General features: G+C 39.7%; 2 protein-coding genes across 3 annotated transcripts in view; one reads left to right on the forward strand and one right to left on the reverse strand.

The window, feature by feature from the left end:
• LOC121925947 (zinc finger protein DZIP1L-like) overlaps positions 1-19,572 on the reverse strand; it is a 90,531-nt gene that overhangs the window by 36,214 nt on the left and 34,745 nt on the right. The gene's annotated exons all lie outside the window — the stretch shown is intronic.
• LOC121927080 (zinc finger protein DZIP1L-like) lies at positions 720-16,151 on the forward strand. Of its 2 annotated transcripts, none has more exons than XR_006103134.1 (9): positions 720-988; positions 1,852-1,882; positions 4,113-4,163; positions 5,788-5,921; positions 8,442-8,634; positions 8,988-9,236; positions 10,119-10,324; positions 12,160-12,299; positions 13,268-13,403. XR_006103134.1 is itself a non-coding variant. In XM_042460620.1 (9 exons), exons 1-9 carry the CDS (start codon positions 902-904, stop codon positions 13,436-13,438), a joined length of 1,239 nt encoding a protein of 412 aa, XP_042316554.1. In that variant the 5' UTR covers positions 720-901; the 3' UTR covers positions 13,439-16,151. The 2 variants fall into 2 exon arrangements, 1 of the variants encoding a protein (XP_042316554.1); XM_042460620.1 differs by having other exon boundaries at positions 9,011-9,236; positions 13,268-16,151.

Here is a 19,572-nt window from a genome sequence, read left to right on the forward strand (position 1 = left end):
TTATATATGAATACTCACACACACATGCATATATATATAAATGCATACACACAAAAACATATAGGTATATATACACATATATATGTGTGTGTGTGTTTGCACACATGTATATATATATGCATATGAGTGTGTGTGTGTGTGTGTATATGGTAATTATAAAGTAACAACTTTTTTAATTCATGAAAAAACCCTCATCTGTAGTTCCAAACCCACTGTAGAAATAATACAGTTTGAGACCCCTTAACCTGCCCTGGCTCAGTACTAAGGAATTATGGGAACTGTTGTGTTTGTGAGACATTTATCCTCCTCTGCCAGAGAGTGCTGGTGCCATAATAAACTACCATTACCAGGATTCCCTAGCACTGAGTTATGGCAGTTAATATGGGGAGACGCAGAAGAGGATGTTTGAGCGATTAAGCGCCTTCATTGGTCCATTTGGGGGGAAAAACCGCCAAAAATACATCGATTCACAAACGGAAATGGAAATGATGCCAAAAGATAGATCGCTTCCAAATATTCCAGATTAACGTTACGTCATTCTGACGTACTATTGATTGACAGCTCCAAATAAGGTATGGAGGAGAAAAATCGATTTATTTAAACACCGATTTCATGCCAAGTAGGAACGCTTGCAGGTAAAAACTTCGATTTAAAAAACCAGATAGGAACGAAGAATAAAAGCGATTCGGAACGTGGGATAAGACCAGGGTTATTTTGAATCGGTTTTATTAAAAACGTTGTATTTTAAATCGTTTCAAATCTTAAGTGAGAACACCCCCTTAGAAAGTGTTTTAGGCACGGTGATCATTGTACCCAGCTCTCTAATAATGTACCTTTCTGTTCCTAGCTAAAGGCTGAGAATGAGAGGCTACTAGCTATCTTGTCATCTGACCAATGGAGAATGGCTGAGCAAAGCAAGCTGCAAATGGCATCACTCAATGCCCAGCTCAGGGAACAAGCAAAGATAATCAAAACTCAAGAAAAAACTGTAAGTCACGCATGAGCTCCTGTCTACAGTTCTGTGAGAAGCTCTCCAACTCCCTCTTGTGGCTGAACTTCAATGGAAAGTTGAGTGTTGTTTGTAAACTGTAGTAGGCAATACATAAAGCTTGGAATGTTACTTTTTAAAAGTAGTTAGTATTACTATTCCAGGGTCTCCAGTATTAGTTATTTTTATAGTTTTTTTTTTAATAAAGCTTTTCTTTCTTGTCATTCAAGAATAACAAAATAGTTACTTTTTAAAAAATCAGAATGCTATGAACCACCAGTCTGTGGTAATGAGGTCTCGTGTGCCCTGTAACTTTAAAGGTAACTGAAAGTAGCAACAGTCATACCATAAAAGATGTCTAGTTAGCTTTCATTATGTTATAATTATGTAATTTACTTATGCCTTACTTATTGCAAAAAGGATATAATTGCAAGAAATATTTTGTACAAGCTGCTTCATATGGCATCATAGATCACTTCTGCTCTAAGACATAAACTATACAATAAACAGATTCCCATAGAGCAAGTCTTGTTGGACTGTGCTGATTTCAGAATGGAAGTAGCAAATAGCATATTTCAATACTCTCGTTTTACTGTGAGAATATTCAAATATGCAGTTTGCTGTGATCCTTGTAATTAAGATAGTTTGGTGGGGAAAACATTTCATACTAATGTAGTGTTTACACCACAGCACCACTTTTCATATCCTAGCATAAAATATATAATTCATGTTTATGCCCTTTGTAAAACCACCATTTTAACGTTTCTCATTATTCTTGATTCTGTGGACACTCGTATCAAGTAACCAGTCATTAGACCTTATTAACAAAAGTTGATCTTTTAATAACTTATTTTGCCTTGCAGATTAAACACCTGTCTTCCAGCAAAGCCAGAGGTAATGGGCAATGTCTAGGATATATGGCTTTCCATAATTAACAATAGAGTGTTTTCCCCCTCCTGTGTCAAACTATCTTATCATAGGGACACTTTTAGGTAGATAGATAAGAAGGTTCTGCAATAGTCACATCTGTTGATTTAAAAAAAAAAAACCTCACATATTGGATGTAATTATCTTGCTCTTCTTCTAAGGCCCTTCTAAGTATTTCACCATGATCTCGATGGGGTGAAGCAGACAGCCCACCAGAGGCTGCTCCAGCTGCGATTGGACTGTGATTGAGTGAGGACTGCAGTGACTGCACAGCCTTCTTCTACTGCAGTCCCGTTAGCTGCCACAAGGAGCAGGATTTTTCCACTCCTTTTTTCGGTGGCTTTGGCCATCTTTGGCAGCCTCAGAGTGGTCTCTGGCCACTTTGGGGGAACGCGTCATGTAAATGCCACACCTTCAAAGCAGCTGGAAGCTTGCTTTTTTTTTTTTTTTTTTTTTTTTTTTGGCCCTTGCATTTCAGGCCAATGTCCATAGGATTAAAAATGAAATTGTGGCCTAGAAGTAAGAGATGACCTCATAGTTATTTGCTGTTATAGACAGTGACAGGTACAGACTACTTTCTAGAGCCTAAGGTTTCTTGCAACCCCAGTACAAACTGCATGTCAAGGATAAATGATTAATAGCAACTCCAAAGTTGTAAATCATCTGCTGTAAGCATGAGTTTCTACCATAAGTCTTTTCATTATGCTACTAAGAGGACAAAAGTCTTCAACTGCTTCCAGAGACTGAGCAGGCAACATACATTCTTATTTCTAGAATGAAAGCAGCTGCAATTGGTCTCCCACATTTTCAGCTTTGACTTTTATGGGTTTGATTATTCACAGATTTGATTAATGTTTTCTTTCAATATAAAAGTCAGCAAAGGAGGAGAGATGTGAAGGTAGCATTAAACAGTAAAAAATGTGCCATACTTTCAGTAGCACAGGTTTAAACTTAGGCACGAGACACACTGCCCAAAAGCAGTGTGGCAGCACCAAAACTGGGATTCCAGAGCACACGACAACCGCACGCTCCAGAACCTTAATCCATATGGGCATCGTCATAACGGTGGCATCCTTTCCACATGGGCACCGCCATGATGATGACAACGATGCACAATGCACCAAAAAAAAAAGAACCCAGAAGAACTGGGTTCTTTTTACTGTGGAGGGATGCCGCACAGTTGGCAGCTGCAGCATCCTTCCGCAGTTAAAACGGGTGAGTGCAGACCACCGTTTTGGGGCGGTCTGTACTGCCCCTTAGTAGCAAGTCTAGCTGAATTAAGGTATGGGAAGACTTCTAAAACCTTTCGCATCAGATCTTAAAATCAACTGAGGCCTGAAACAGATTGGCCAAAAGGACCATGGTGGACTGCACCAGCATGATTTGCACCGGGGCCACAGCAACTGCAGGCAACCAACCCTGATCTGGGCTGCTGCCACAGTCCTAAACTGAGCCACCAAAAAGGAGCTATTTTTACCACTCCTTTTTGGCTGGGTTCTTTTGCAAAGATGTTGGTCTAATGTCATTTCCCTCCACATTCAGGATGTTCGTCATCTAAATGCTATGTCCCAAATGTGACAGGAAACCACCCCATTTGGCCTGTCTGTTTCAGGCCTAAGTGTCATGCATGTAGGATGATTTATAGACACATTTAAATTTTCCACCCTCTTTTTAAAATGGGTTTCATTGGATGTAGACATAGTTGCAATTATTTCCCACTGAAATCATAATGTAAGTCAAGACCTTGATGCAGTACATACTGCCATAAAGCGGCATACCAGTGCCGATTCTAGGGTTAGGGACCGTGTGGCAACTGCATGGTCCCTAATCCAAGAACGTACAGGCGGCATAACAATAGCGGTTCCCTGTGCACATGGGTGCCACCATTGTTTCGTAGCACTGTGCAGCATCCGCACATTGCTGTGTGGCGCTTACATAACGAGTGCGCCAGTGGTGCACTCGTTACGCAGCCCCTGTGGCTTAAAAAGAACCCACTTTTCTTGGGTTCTTTTTTCCTCCACAGGGAAGCCACGCGGCTTGGTGGTTGCAGCTTCCCTCCAGAGGAAAAAAGGCTGCCTTTTCGGGCGGTCTGTCCCAGGCCTAAATTTGCACATTCATTTTGTGAAAATGTATAAGAGCTGTGAATTCCATCCACTATGGTGCACTTTCCCCTGAGATGTTGCTAATTCATTTCCAGAAATCCAAGAGGTGCCTAAGGCAGAAAAGCCAGAAGAGTCAACTGAAGAAGGTATCCCTCATCACTTGCCAATATTTTTCTTGTTTTGATTTTATACAACATAGTAGGACTATGGTTTGGATTTCGGTGAATTTCCAACTGACTTGTAATGGCTTCAGAAGATTTGGAAGACATCTGAATTGAACTGGGACCCTTCAAAATCCAATTCAGAATCCTCTAAATATTTACTGGTGATTTAGATTGAGAGAAACCTCTAAAGGGAGCTTAATAGTGCAGAAACAGGATTGGGGGGAATCCACCTAAGCCCTTCATATAAGAAAAATTCCTGAAAAGGGAAGAAAAGCATTTTTTTTTATAACTGATAATAATCACAGCAAATGATTTACCAGGCCTCTCCCATCTCAGTGCTTTGAGTGAGGGATGCTGGAGTGAAAATTGCAGGACATCAAGTGTTCAATGGGTTTTACTAACTTCCTCTCTGAAGAGCAAGAAGTTTGGATGGAACTGGGAAGGTATAGCATTGAGCACTTGCTTGGAAAATACTGGATGTTCAAGTCTTCCTGCAATTGGCACTGTGCAGTTTCTGTGACATGCTTGCTAATGGAGAAGAAAACAAGCTAAGAAACAAAAAGACTTAATTGTTTTCATACATTATAACCCCCTAGCTCCAGAACCTAGTCCTTTGAATTTTTATGCTTTCTGCCTAGTGATTCCCCATGATATTTTTATACAAATTGCCTTCTCCCCAAAATAGGGAGGGGAGATAAGAGGGGGGACTTCCACCCCCAGAGTAACACAGACAGTACAAAATGTAAAGATTTTGTTTCCTCGAGCTACCTGCTTACCTTAAATACCTCCTATAACCTCCCTTCCATGTTGGCCAATCAAAAAGTGGAGATGGCACTGCAAAGGTTTAGAAGAAGCAACTATCCTTGGAAATTTTATCCAGTTCTCCTAAAATGTTATCTAACTATGACAATCCTGAAGTGCAGATGCACTGTGTATCACTAAGCACAGTTAAAGCACTCCTGGAGCCACTGGTAGTGCAGTGGTTAAATGCCTGTACTGCAGCCACTCACTCAAAACCACAAGGTTGCAAGTTCAAGACCAGCAAAAGGGCCCAAGCTTGACTCAGGCTTGCATCCTTCTGAGGTAATTAAAATGAGTACCCAGATTGTTGGGGGCAAATTAGCTTACAGTTGTAAACCGCTTAGATGCTGCTTAGGCGGTATGAAGCGGTATATAAATGAAGTTTGTTTATTTGTTTAGAGTGCTGCCATGTCTTAGGCCATTATTTATGTTATATTATAATTTATTTCATTTGTTCGCTGTTTATTAAAAATCAATTAGATAATTATAATCTCTTGCTCAGTACAGGTTAAATAGAAAATTGTTTTATAGGCACTGTTCTTCCCTCAGTGGCTCCGGTTGTAACAGAACTCTCCCAATGCTGAACCTTTGTCAGTAATAAGGTGCAGTACCTGGATGACTATGAGTGAATTTGCCACTTCCCCTTAGAAATGGATCCACCACCACCCACATTTCAAATTCCTTGTTGCCTGAAATAAATGTTGAGACACCAACTTTGTCCTTAAATATGAAAATAATGTAATAAATTGTTTCTATTCCTGAATATTGCCCCCTCTCCCCATTTGGACAATTTCTTTCACTGTAGAACTCGAAAATACATGGGATAAAAAGAAGAGGGTTCTTGAAGCACTGAGGAGGGATCCAAATTTGCTGAAGCAGTTCCGACCAATTCTGGAAGAGACTCTTGAAGAAAAACTGGAGAACATGGGAGTGAAGCGAGTAAGTTCCATACGAGAAAGAATGCAGAGACAGAGGAAAAAGAGGGAGTGTGTGTGCACATTATTCCTTTTCAGCCATTTGAGCAGCTTTTGGCCCACAACACATAGGCCAAATAAAGCAGCTTCATGCTGCACTGGGAACATAGCCCAAGGCTGCCATGAACCCGTGCTCCAGTCCAAAGCACTGGAGCAAGATAGAGCAGTTTAAAATCGACTTGTGGGATGCAGCTTGAGACCACAGGCGGAGGCCTGGTTTGGGAGCAATTGCAGCTGGAGCAGCCTCAGGCCTTTCCTTTTGGCCCATCTGCTTCGCCTCTTTAATTCCTATTAATTTTATTCCTTGGAGGATTGTAATACTTTCTAATGAGGCTGGCAATAAAGACTCAAACATCATTGTAAATCTCTCCTAAAGTTCTTTGTTGTGTGTTGTTATTAACATCCTAAGAAGAACACTACTTTCTTCAACGTTAGGAAGTTTCATTTCCAGAACATGGCTTTTAGACAGGACCATGTCCCTCTCTCTTCTCTCCCCTCTCTCTGAAAATCAGGACTAGGGCTGGAAACCATATGTATAAAAAGGTCAAATAATGGGTTTTCTTTCTTTTATTATTAAAATAAAATACTTTTATCTATTTAAAGTAAATATAACATATTACAACATATTGCATGTACATTAGTATCAAATAATACAAATAAAATGCAAACAAAAACAAAATGTAAAATACAAGCAAAAAACAAACAGAATAAACAAGCAAACACAAAATAACTTCCATAACTCTTCCTATTGTTAATTTTTCAATACTTACTGCTCCCATTTATCTCATCTCATTGTTCATAACTCAACTCTCAATATTATAAATACATTTCTACATTTTATCTATACATCTCAGTCCAAGCCAATTGTAAACACATCGCCCCATTGGTTTTCTAAGTATGGGGCCGAACAGACAGCCTGGAAAAGCTGGCTTCTGGGTGGCTTGGGGGCATGATATTTTGATAGCGCAGAACCCCAAGGTGCTCAGAAGTTGCACTGGGCAAACACATGGGAGCAGCTTCCAGCCACACTGAAAGTGTGGCATTTTGACCATGCACGCCTCTGGAGCACCCAGAAGCCATCCTGAGGTTATGCCAGGGCCACCTAAAGACACCCAAAACCAGCCCCAAGAGGAGCAATCTTTTCCTCTCCTATTTGGGTTGCTGGTGAGGTGGATTAGGTCCATGGCATCTGTGGATGCTGAAGTCCCATTAAATATAATGACATAGCAAAATGGTGTCCCTTATAAAAAATGGAAAATCAAGGTTTGATATTTGAATTTTATATTTTTTTTTGAACATTTTCAAATCGTGTATGCTTCAATCTGTGTATAAAAAATCTGTGTATAAGAAAGGCTGACTGTATGTCCTCTTTTAAATCATAATTCTAAGTGTACTTAAATTTTTTTAGTAAATAATTCCCCCCATCATTATAACTGAATTGAGTGACCTATATCCTGAGCCCATTATACCATACAATCTTTTACAATTTCATTTTCCATGTCTATTTTTAGTAAAAGATTGTAAAATTTAGAGATTTGATAATCATTTTCAGCTTTTGTTATTTTGCCAAATTCTGGCTCTATGTCTCCAATTCCAGGGTTTTTTAAAAAATCAATCATAAATCTTTCTCATAGTTGACAATAAACCATCCACATCTATATCCTTCACTGTTTAGTTCTTCCTCAGACTTTATTTTCTTTTGATAACATATAGTCAACATTTATCTTGTAATTAACATATATATCTTAAACATATATGTTAAATGCACTGAGGGACTGAGGGAAAAAACAGAAGAACATTCCTATATGGACTACAGAGACAGCTACATAAATACCTACATAGCTTATAGTTCACAAATTAAACAGTCTTCAAGCCTGAATGAGTCCTCAAATTAAACAGTCTTCAAGCTTTCCTCATGGAAATAGTGGTACTGTAAAATCAAAAACAAAAGATGTCAAATAATGTTTCCCAGGGAGAGCAAACTGCAGAATCATCTTGAATTGCCTGAAGAACCAGTAACTTGAAATAATCAGGAAAATGTTGCACAGAAACTACCTAATCTCAACAGAGCTAGAATTTTGGATATACTCCTGGAAATTATTAGTAATTCATTTCCTAATAAGTTTATGTGTACACAACTGAAAAAGTCCACAAATAAACACACTTAACTCAATGAAGAAAATACTTACATTACATAGGATGTGTAAATAAAATGTGCATATTGGAAAGAATGCTGGACATACAGGAAATGTGAATATTGTACACAATTGTTCGTGCTTTTGAAAAGCTGTGCAAAATGTCACAAAACACATACATACACCCGAAAAATAAAAGGACAGGAAGAAAATATGTGTTGAGTTTGGAGAAATGCGAGAAAACTGAGACAGAGAGATTTTCAAATCCCCTGATCTACCACCTGGGGGATCAGCAAGATCAGTATGTGGCAGTTTGATTTACATTATTCTCTTCCCCACCCCTCTTGCAGGGTACAAAAGCCATCCCAGTTCAAACCTATACACATTTGAGAGATATGGTAAAAATACAGCGACAGCAAAAGGCCAAAAAATTTCCACATCTCCTTGATCTGAGAGACAAACTTGACAAAGAAGTAAAAAAGAGAATCAACTGGGGGCAGAAGGATGAAAGGGACACATCCCTACAATTCTCCATGGTCTCAGGTATCAGTATTTGTGATAATCTGTCTTTAGAACTTTGATTGCCAACTTTTGTATTTGTTTTCTTCTGTATTTATTTGCATGATGCCTTCCTGGTTTAGAATTAGAATTACAATGACTTTCAGTAGCCTAAATTGAACATTGCACTAGCAGGCAAAAAAGGAAGTTTTGTTTGTTTGTGTCTGTTGTGCCTCACCTTGGAGTCTTGGGCAAACTCAGTGGTGATAAATGAATATTTCAATAAATGAGTAAATATAAAAATATTGTTTTAAAGATAAAATATGAAAAAAGCTCTACTCTTTATATGACACAACCATTCTCTATCTCCCGCAACTGTCTGTCTTCTTTTCCTCCAGATGTTTCTAATATTTGCTTGCAGGTAAAAACCAAAGAAGCCCACATTCTCCTCCAATCCAGGTTTCATCTTCCAAGCCCAGTATGTTACAGGTTGAATTACACCCTTATGCCTCAGAGATGCCCAAGCCAGCTCCTCGGAGCAAAGTTAGCTCTATTGCTAGCACAATGGAAACTTCCAGATTGCCTTCTCCAAAACAAGCCCGCAGCAGCCCACCTTCTCCTCAGCACTCTGCTGTCCATCAGCCCAGGTGAGTTCTTTGCTAAACTTCTGACTTAAAATTATATCTCCCTGGTTTTAGGCAGAAATGTTCTTGGTTATACTGGGCAAAACATATTTTAGAATTTGAATTATTATTCTATATGTTCAGAAGAAGAAAAACACTGTCTTGCCTACTAAAGAAGAATGGCTGATAAAAATGAGAGAATTTGCACAACCTGACAAATTGTCTGATTTGATTAAAGAAAATTGATAGTGGGGCTTTTGAAAGTATGGAAACTTCTGACTTTTTGAGAAAATACAAAGGTGACTTGACAACTTTGAGTTTTGAGTATTAGTATGAGATACTTAAATAGATGAAGTGTAATATTTAGTTTACATTGGGAGAATGAGAAATGTAGACTAGACTATACAACTGGGGAAAAGATAGTTGGAAGTCCATTTATTTCTTTATTGCTTTTTTGTTTTGTTTTTTGTTTTGTTTTTCCTAGTATTTTAATAGCAGTAATAGCAGCAGAAACAGTTTATTCCTTATATGCCTATTCTTTTTTCTTTTCTTTTTTCTTCTTGCCTTTTTGTCTTTGCATTTTGTCTTGTGGTAGTTAATTTTGTTCTGTTTTTCTATGATTTAAAAAAATATATATGAAATGCTAATATTTTTTTAAAAAATATTTCTTAAGCCATTTTGAGTTTATTTTATAAAGAAAAGATATTTTAAATAAATAAACAAATCGCCCCCTTCCACTGACCTAAAAATAAACAATTCCTTCAGACTTTTACAGGATTTTCAAAGTTCTGATCTTTCAACAAATCCTTCAAAACTGTGTTAATCATGAGTTCATCACACCATGTAATAGCACAGTTGAGAACATTTTATTCTTCCATTTCTCCTAATTATGTGTCTCTTCCCCAGCACTTCACCTTTCAGCTCTGAAGAAGAGGAATCTGAGGAAGAACCAAGCTTTACCTCTCCAAAGTTCACACCACGCAAGACAGAACAAGAACTTCCCAGGGTTGCTCAGCAGGAGGAGAGTGAGTGGGATTCCTCTGATTCAGAGTCTCCTGAGGGGAAAGATAATACAGGAAGGGTTTTTTCAACTGCAGCACCCACTCGCTCAGGTAAAAAAACAACAAGCAAGATAACTTAAAACAACTGTCAATGGAACTTTCAACAAGCTCAGGTGCAGATCCAATCACATATCACTAGATTGTTTTTTAAGTCTTTTGTCTAGTCAGATTTAGTGTATCCTGGCAAAGGAAAAGCTTGCTGTGCTGAACTAACATTAGAAGAATGGCGAAAAATAGACAATGGCATACAGTGAAATTTTGAAGATAAGTGGTTACCTTGTTTGGGTGTTCATGGCCAGCAGGTCCCAGAAAGGTGCAGCATCTGCAGATAGTTTCTAAACTTTAAATATTTCCATTAACTCAGGGCACACATCTACTTCTGTGGTGCATGAGGTTCTGTTGACTAGAGCTATTTCCTTTCCTCTTAGAGCAGTGGTAGGGAACTGCCTGGGGGGAAGGGGCCAATTTGTAGAACAATAGAATCAGACTCCCCAGACTCCTCACAGATTGCACCCCCAGCAAGCCCAAATACATTTTCCTTTGTATTTGTTTCCTGTCACCATTTTGAAGAGAGTATGTAGAGGAAAGTGGAGGTATCTAAAGGTAATACAGGGTTCTGGGTGATTGTGGGCATGGAATGTGGGTATTTTCATATGTTTTGCTGAACTCGGGGTGGGTCGCACGGATTTAGAACAAAAAAAAATGCCTGAAAATCAGATCATGTTTTCAAATCAAAATGGGAGACTGGAGGGCTTTTTGAGACTGAAGGTGGGGCTTCATTATCCACAAAGGTGGAACAGAGCTGCGCCTTGGTGCTATCCAGCTTCTGTTGTGAAATCAGGGAAATGGTCTTGCAGTAAGAGATACCTCCTTGCACAGTGCCCACAGAGATACCTCCTTGCACAGTGCCCACAAAAGTACTTATGCTGGCATATCCAGGGGTCACACCAGTGTATGCCATTAAGAAGATGCTAGTCTAATTATTCTAATGTGTATTTAAATGTGTGCTTTGATGTTTTTAATGAGTCAAAATTGTGCCATGTAGGGGTAGCCAGTGAATCCACCACTGCAGTGTGTTGAATTCTCTCTTGAATTTACCTTTGCTCCTCCCACAGTGGCTTCAAACTGAACAGGAGCTCTGTTAGGGCTGTGTCGTGCCACCTTTTGTACACTAGATCAGGACTGCAGCAACCACACGCCACAGCCCCGACCCATGATTTGTTAGCTCCAAAATAAGTGGCAGAAAGCTGCTCCTTTTGGAGCCAGCAAAAAGCTGTTGTGGCCCTGTTTCTTTGGTGAAGTGTGTCTAAATACTGTGCAGCAAAAATGGCATGATGCTGCCTGCCATATGATTGAGCAGGCAGTGTGATGGTGGCATCAGGGTGGAGTCAGGGCATGCGGTGTGCTGTTGCCACAAACGCAGTCGGGCCTTATGCCAGCTCTTTATTCCACAAGCAACCTAGTTAAATAATGACAATTTTGCATGAAAACCATTTTTTGTGTGTAGATGTTTCACATGATACCGTTGTTGTTTTTTAAAACAACATTATATGCCATTCCATTCAAGGGCAGCTGTAGTATGCCAGTAATCTATATTCTCTGGGGATACACCACTTGTATGCTAACACTGCCATTGTGCATGAATGTTCTGTCACACTGTGCAGGACTAGTCATGTGTTAGATGCTTATTGCCATATATTTCACTGCACAAACACTTAGATTAAACACTGACATGACTTTCTAGCTTTGGTTATTCTGATAGTTTCCACTAAAACTGTTGGGAATGTTAAATAAGAAATGAACCTGCTCCAAAATCATAATGAACAATATTGCCATTAACTGTCATGTTTACAATCTGATCCTACCTGTTTCCATGATTGATGTAGAAACCCTGGTGCAGTCAATGGCTAAAAATCTGGAGAGGAAACTGAGTGCTCCTGCACAAAAGCCTCCAGGTGGAGTGAAGCTCTTTTCCATACCAACCAAAGAAGCTCATACATCCAGCCATGCCACTAAAATACTTCAGGTACTGTGGAACATGCATTAAGAACAATAGAGTGCAGTATTGTTTATTTGTTTTGTGATTGTTTGTTTGTTTTTGTTCTAAGGCCAACCCTAAAACACAACACTGGAGTTATTGTTCCAGTACCTTTTACAATTGTCACAGTCCTATACATGTTTACTCAAAAGCAGGTCTCATTTTGTTTGGGGAATGTACTCCCTAACAAACGTGTTTGTGGTCATAGCTTATGACAGAGATGGAGAAGAGATCTAATTCCTCCCTCTTCCTATGGGTGCTGCTCTCCTCTCTTCCAGGAATACCAGAAACTATGCAACGCCACTCTCAGCCATCATTTCTCTTTTCATTGTTGTGCCAGTTTCAATCTTTTCCAGTTTTATCAGTATGGTGGGAACCTTTGGGAAGGAAGGAGGGTGAAACCACCATGTTTATCTACAATTTCGGGCCATTTGGAGTAATTTTCAAATGAAATTTCACCACCAAAAATAGCCTGATTTTTTTTAAAAAAATTAAGAGGTCATATGGGTTTGTGGAGCTCTGTGGCAGTCTTGGAGGCCACAGATGTAGTTAAATTATGGCCCAGTACATTCTGCCAAGAAGCAGCGTCCAGGCAGCGATTCTAGGGTTAGGGACCACACACAAACTGCACGGTCCTTAAACCTAGTACATCACAGCATCATCGTAATGGCGGCCTCCCATCCATATGGGGGCCGCCATCATGACGTAAGCAACATGCAGCATATAGATGTCGCTGCACATTCCTTACATCACGAGTGCACCAATGGCACACTCGTGACATCCGAAGAAGAACCCGATTGTTCTGGGTTCTTTTTGGGGTGGAGGGACACTGCACAGTTTGGCTGCTGCAACATCCCTCCAGAGGAAAATTTCTCAAGCATTGCTGAGTGCAGTCTGTCTTTGTTTGCCATTTGTATTTTGCTCTCTTATCTGTTTTCTCTTCTTCCCCTCTGTAGTTTGCTGCCGAAGATGAAAGTGATTTAGAGATTTCATCTATAGAAGAAGTCACCCCACATCTGAATACTGAAATCAAGAAACAGCAAGGTGTAAGGGTTAGTGGGGACTCATCTGGGTCTCAGGGCACCAACATCTGGAGTTCCAGCAGTACAAGGTCTGGTGCCTGGTGATTCTTTCTTTTAGCTGACAAGCCAAAAATAATCCGAATCCCACAAATGAAAGAAAAGGATTCAGATTTTATAGAGAAAAATAATGAGAGTATATTCATGTTTATAGATTCAATATATACGTTGAATTATTCTCTGGAATTGCTCATCCTTTGCAGTCACTCATGTGATGAGTCTCATGAAAACAAGATGAATTTACTATTTTCCTGAAGCCATCTTCCTAAAAGCCATCTTCCTTGAAACTGTGTAAAAGTAGCTATAGATTTGTAGGGTACAGTCATACCAGTCTCCAGCTTTGTGATCTTGTTTGTGGGCTGTGAAGGCCCTCCTTCATGTGATGGTTTAGAAGAAGGGATTTGAAGATCAGCTATGATCTCCAGAACCATTCCAAAGAATCACTGATGTTGCACCAAACTAGACAAGATGCTGGGAATATATGGTGATATATATGGGGAAACCCGCATTTTCCCAACTAATCAAACAACAGTTTTGAAGGAGAGGCCGTTTAGCTTTGGATGATGTCACTCAGTTCTCCTATCATCATGATCTTGTTCAGATTGTAAAAGAAATAGAGATCCAATCATGGTTCTTCAGTATCATCTTAGGTTTGTGTCCATGGCCATTTCCCCTTAGGGTGGGGGGACCAGGGGTTAGAACTGCCTGTGGGACTTCTGTAAGGAGCTTTTCTCCAAGAAGAGATGCAGAAGACACTAAGTAGTTTATATCCTCTTGATAGCTCTTCCCCTTTCCTGGCCCCCTGCAGGTTTTAATGCATATCTTCCCTCACTTTTCCTAACTGCTGATAATACCAGTGACAGTGAAGCCTTCTGGCAATCAGTGGAGTGTTCCTGTAGCATCATTTGGAAGCTTCCAAGGCTTGATGCTGCCTCATATACTGGCGTCTGAGGATGAAGGAAAACAGTGTGGAGTTGAGTCAAAGGCCAATGAGTAGTGTAGTGGTTTGGGGGAGTATGGGCAAAGTAGCCTTGGAGGCAGATAACTGAGCCTGCTCTACTGTGATGGTGGTTCTTCCTTGTCCCCAATTGAGCCATGTATCTCCATGGGTCAAACTCCTCTATCTCTTTTGAGGTTTTTGGAGGGTCATGGCCAGGCTGGAGCCAGTAATTTTGACCCAGTTGTGTTCACGTTTAGAAAACAAGGAATATTTGAATAAAAGATTGCTGAATACAAGTGACCACTTGGTGGCACCACAACTCAAGAAACAAAGGACATATTTCTTGAGACATTGCAAATGGAACTTGTTAGCAGAGAAGGATTTTTCAAGACAGAATTTATTCAGGGGTGGAGTAATCAAAACTTCTAAACTGAATTGCACAAGTACAAAATGACTGTGTGGTTAAAAATGTCTGAAAAAATAAACTATCTTTAAAATATTACTGAGGACAATGGTACAGAAATTTTCTTAGTTCCCAATTTCCTAGCATTCCTTTAATCTTATATGCTGATTTTACAACTGTGCACACTGCACATTGTCAGCAAGCCTGTATATCTCAAGAACTTGAAGGAAGGTGCTAATGAAGTCCAGAGATCAGCCTTTTAATCTGTGGCAGCTGCTAGCTACAGTGCCAATGGGATAGGAAATCTATCTGAATTTTAGCCTGAATTTTTAAAAAGGGTGTCCAAGTTGCTGAACCTATTTTGAGTATAGGGTTTAGCACCTTTAAATTTGTGGCTGAAATCTCACAAAATTGCAGATCCACAATAGAACATTGGCCTTTATTGACTAACGAAAATGCCGAAAATAAATCATGCAAGTTCTTGAAGTATCACTGGCTTTTTCATCAGGCAAAAATGTTTAAAATCATACAGGAGGGGGAAAGTGATGATGTTAGAATAGCAGGCCTTCATTTTGTCTCAGATGTTTTTTCTGTTTTAAGTTAAGATGGTCTGGAGGGATATCAATGCAAGCAGAGGTCACTGTCCTTTTTGGCCATGTGGGGACTGGGGACAGAAGGCAATAAAAGACACCGGCTAAAATCCAATGCAGTTTTGCAGACCCACTGACACTGGAGCCATCAATCCACACTGCTTTAAATATAATTTGGAGCACTACAAATGATTAGTATTATTTCATCTTGTCTAAAACTGCACAAATGCTGTTTCCTTAACTTTGACAGGAAGCTGAATGTTTCAGTATACACATGCTTACTATTTCCCTCAGTTCTTCCATGTGCAAAAAGTGGGAGTACCACTCCAGAATGATGTTGGAATTTTTCAGCCATGAAGTTGTCACTCCCTGTTGAAGTCAGGTTTTATAAAATATTCAGACCACAGAGCATCAGCTTTCATTGGTGGGATTTTCTAATTATAAGGGGGAAAGAGGTATATTTTAAATGACCTGTTTCTACTATAACATTTGCTATCTGATGTAATTCTTGTTTGAGGGATTATTTGATCTTAAAATGATTTTAGTGGATATGAAAAATCCTAAAACTACATGTAAGACAGAACACATTATGAAATGTAATGTGGATTCAGCACTTTTCACAGTGAAATAGTATTTGGATGAAGACCTGTTCTTGCTATTCTTGTTAATACAGATTGTATATACAATGCTGCATAAAGCCATTCTAATTTATCTTTGTAAATCTATGCGGCTGTAGAAAATTTATATTTGTATGAAAGATTAAAACTATATTTGTAGTGTAATCTCTTTACCTAACATAGTATTTGTCATACTATAAATAAAATGAGGGACCAGACCATAAAGTAGTAGTAGTCCTGTCCCAATCTTATAAATATCAGTTTTTATTCCCTTTATTCAAATTCTCTTACCATCTGCTATCAGTCTAAACACTGACCTAGACTGGAATCTCTCTGTCAATCTTGCTTTCCTGCACCGTTGGTGGTTGTGTAGTGAATTTTGCCATACATTTTCTTGGTTCCTCCAGTAATACTGGCACCAATTAGCAACAGAGAAACGTGCTGCACAAAGTCTAAGCCATCCTTACATAATTTCAGTTATAGCTTCTGAAATTAAAATGGATGGGGTTTTTTTTGCTGTAAAGAAGCGACACAAAATTCAAATTTTTCATGAATGTCATTGAATCTAAGAACAGAGACAACCAACAACAAGATAAAAGAAGACATATGAATGTTTTTGATTATTACAGTGCCTAAAGATTAGAACGTTATTCCTTCCATTGCTTAAAAGTTAAAAGAAATGTGGCTTTTTTTACACTAGATAAAACAAGAGGCAGTTTTTTTTAAAAACAAACAAACAATTTCAAATATTTATGCCGTGTGTGTTGAACAAGAATTGGCTAACAGGGGAAAAGTTTATTTTTCCCATTCATTTTCATATTTAAAACCTCATTACTTTTGTTATTCATTCAGAAAAATCACATCTGTTTTATAAATAATTCATCCCAAGCGCATCTGTTTAGTTACTCAGATTTGTGTTGCTTTTGTTCTTTTATTTTAAACAAGGAGTGGGGATGTCTCTGTTTGCAGTGACAACAACATAGTTTCTTATTGTTATTGTCATGGGGCCAGCAGCTTTCCCCCTCCCCAAATGTCCCATAACATTACAACATACAGGACATATCCTAGTCAATAAAGTGGAGACACTCAGGGGTCAAGAGAATTTCTGCCGCCACAAGAATAAGATAAACCTGTGTATGTGATTATGAATGATTGTGAGTAATTTCAAAAGTATCCATTTCAGAATGAAAGTGCCGTGAAAGGACTTGCCCCCTTCACATAAATATTTCCTTTCTTCCAAAATGAATATTCTTGGGCAGGAACATCTCAGCCCCCATGAATTCAGATCTGACACCTGATACCAGCAAATGAGCACTTTTGACTTTATAGAGACAAGCCCATGTCTCTATGGCAAGGATGATCAATTGTGAACCTGAAAGCTAGGACCTGATTTCCCCCTCAGAATCTCTTGCAGGCTACACTCCCCAGAAGCCTAAATATCTCGATTTTCCTCTGCAGTCTTTCTCAAAATGGCAACAGTGCAATGTTGCCACTTTGAAAAGAACTGCAGAGAAAAACAGATATTTGTGGGTTAATATTGGGTTCTGGGGACTTGGGGGTGAGGTAGATATGTTTGCATGTATTTATTCTCTTGGGGGCTTTGGGCAAAACTTTCCAAAACCATGCAAATTCTTTTTTGTCCACCTCTCTTCTATGGTTCCATAGAGATAGACCCTTCTGATGCAGAAAGGGCAGGGCAGGGGGGAAGGAACTGCTTCTATGTCAGTTGCTTCTGAAAACAGGCATGAGGGTAGCCATGGTGAATCGGTGTAGAATTAACCAAATAATATGACAAGAAGAGGGAAGCCAAAGCATTTTTCCGAAGCTGGGCAAATGGCAAAATGTGTTCAGTAGCAGCAGCATTTGCCACCATGCCTACTAAGTGACTGCTTCCTGGGTGGCTAAAGTGCATATGATATGTGAAGAAGTTTTTCAAGACTTGGACTGCTCCTGCGGCTTGTGAAAGACTCACCAACAGCCCGTGGGAGTTCCCACCATCACCACAATCCATCTCTGCCACTACTACCAGGTGTTGTAGGCCTTGTTTCAAATGGAACAATTTATGATCCCACCAACTCTCCACCCAGTCCCATCCTGTCACACCTTTTTGGTATACCATTGTTGCAGAAACCCAACACACATACAACAGTCTTTGCTCTGAAGCTTGGAGTCCTGACATCACCTAGGAATGGGTAGGCATAGGTGTCCCAACCTTAAAGCCATCTTCCAAACAAAAATCAAGCTTTTTCCTTCTCCTGTGCTTTTACCTTGAGATTTACCTCCCTTCCTGGAGACCCCGAGAAACAAAGCAATTCCCTGAATGTCCAGCTGGTGTCCTGAACCTTAACAACCTTTTTTGAAAATGTTTACCAGCTTTTTTAAAAAGAAAAGAAAGAACTGGGTTTTAACCCACTAAGGAAATGCACAGAATTAAAGGGAAAAGTATGTCTTAATAATTCACTTGTGACAATGGTGTAACCGCCATGAAAATATACTCCTCCTTAATATTTTATTCTTGCTGACAAACAGGTCTTGCTTAGTATAATGCTAAACCAGCAGGGTGGAGCATGTACATGAACGGTGAATTGCTATCTCTAGTGTGCAGAGGCTACGGTCACAACAGCAGGAGTGCTGTGCTAAATATGCAGTTAATTATGGGAGAACATGTCATGGAGAAGAGCAAGATGAATTAAATGTGAATCTGATCAAGACCAAGGTCATGTTTAATTACCATTCTATATGAAATCACATTAGAATAAGGAGCACTAGTAGAAATTGTGTGTTAATTAATATTATTATCTAGGAAAAAGTGCAACCCAGTCTAGAGCTTGTATGGTTGAAAGAGAATGGGATTTGGACAGAGAACAATCTCAGGATGAATATCATTTCCTACAATTCAAAACTGTAAGACTAATACATCCAGTTTATGACTGGTATAATTTTGTGCAAATCCCTATAACATGTGAGAAGATGGCATGGGTAATGTTTCAGCAAGCACACAAATATACTTGCCAGTTGGGCCTATTTATGAAATGAAAAGCAGGAATCTTACTGGTTCTTATGCATGTATGCTCCAGTACAAAAGCAGCTGGACATTTTTTTTGTCCATTGTAAAATGTATGAATTCTGGTTATGCAATTCAAGCTTGTGGATGAAGAGTTGTTTATTCAGTGCCACTGCACATTCAGATTCTCATTGTGCATGGATGTGCACTGCACATGGAGATACACATTATAGCTGGAATCCCATCCAGCAGTTACAGTATCATAAGTTGGATTTAAAATACAACTGCTGGATTCACATTTACATTAATCAACAATGTAATATGACCTCAAACACATACCTTTGCAGCCTGATAGCATCCTGACCAGGGGTAGGCAACCTTTTTTAGCCAGGGGCCGGGTTGGTGTTCCTCAGACAACTGGGGGGCCGAAGCCGGGGGGTGGAGCTTCCACCCCCCAGGGGCGGGACCGTGTGCCAGGGGCGGAGCTTCCATCCCCTAGAGGCGGAACTTCCACCCCAGGGGCGGAGCTTCCACCCCCAGGGGCCAGGCCACCTCCTCTTTGCCGGCCCCTGACGGGGCACCAGGCCCTGTCAGAGGCCGGGAAAGAGCCAGCGGGGACCGCCAGCGC

Source organism: Sceloporus undulatus, chromosome 3 (assembly GCF_019175285.1).
Source record: "Sceloporus undulatus isolate JIND9_A2432 ecotype Alabama chromosome 3, SceUnd_v1.1, whole genome shotgun sequence".
NCBI classification, from domain to species: Eukaryota; Metazoa; Chordata; class Lepidosauria; order Squamata; family Phrynosomatidae; genus Sceloporus; species Sceloporus undulatus.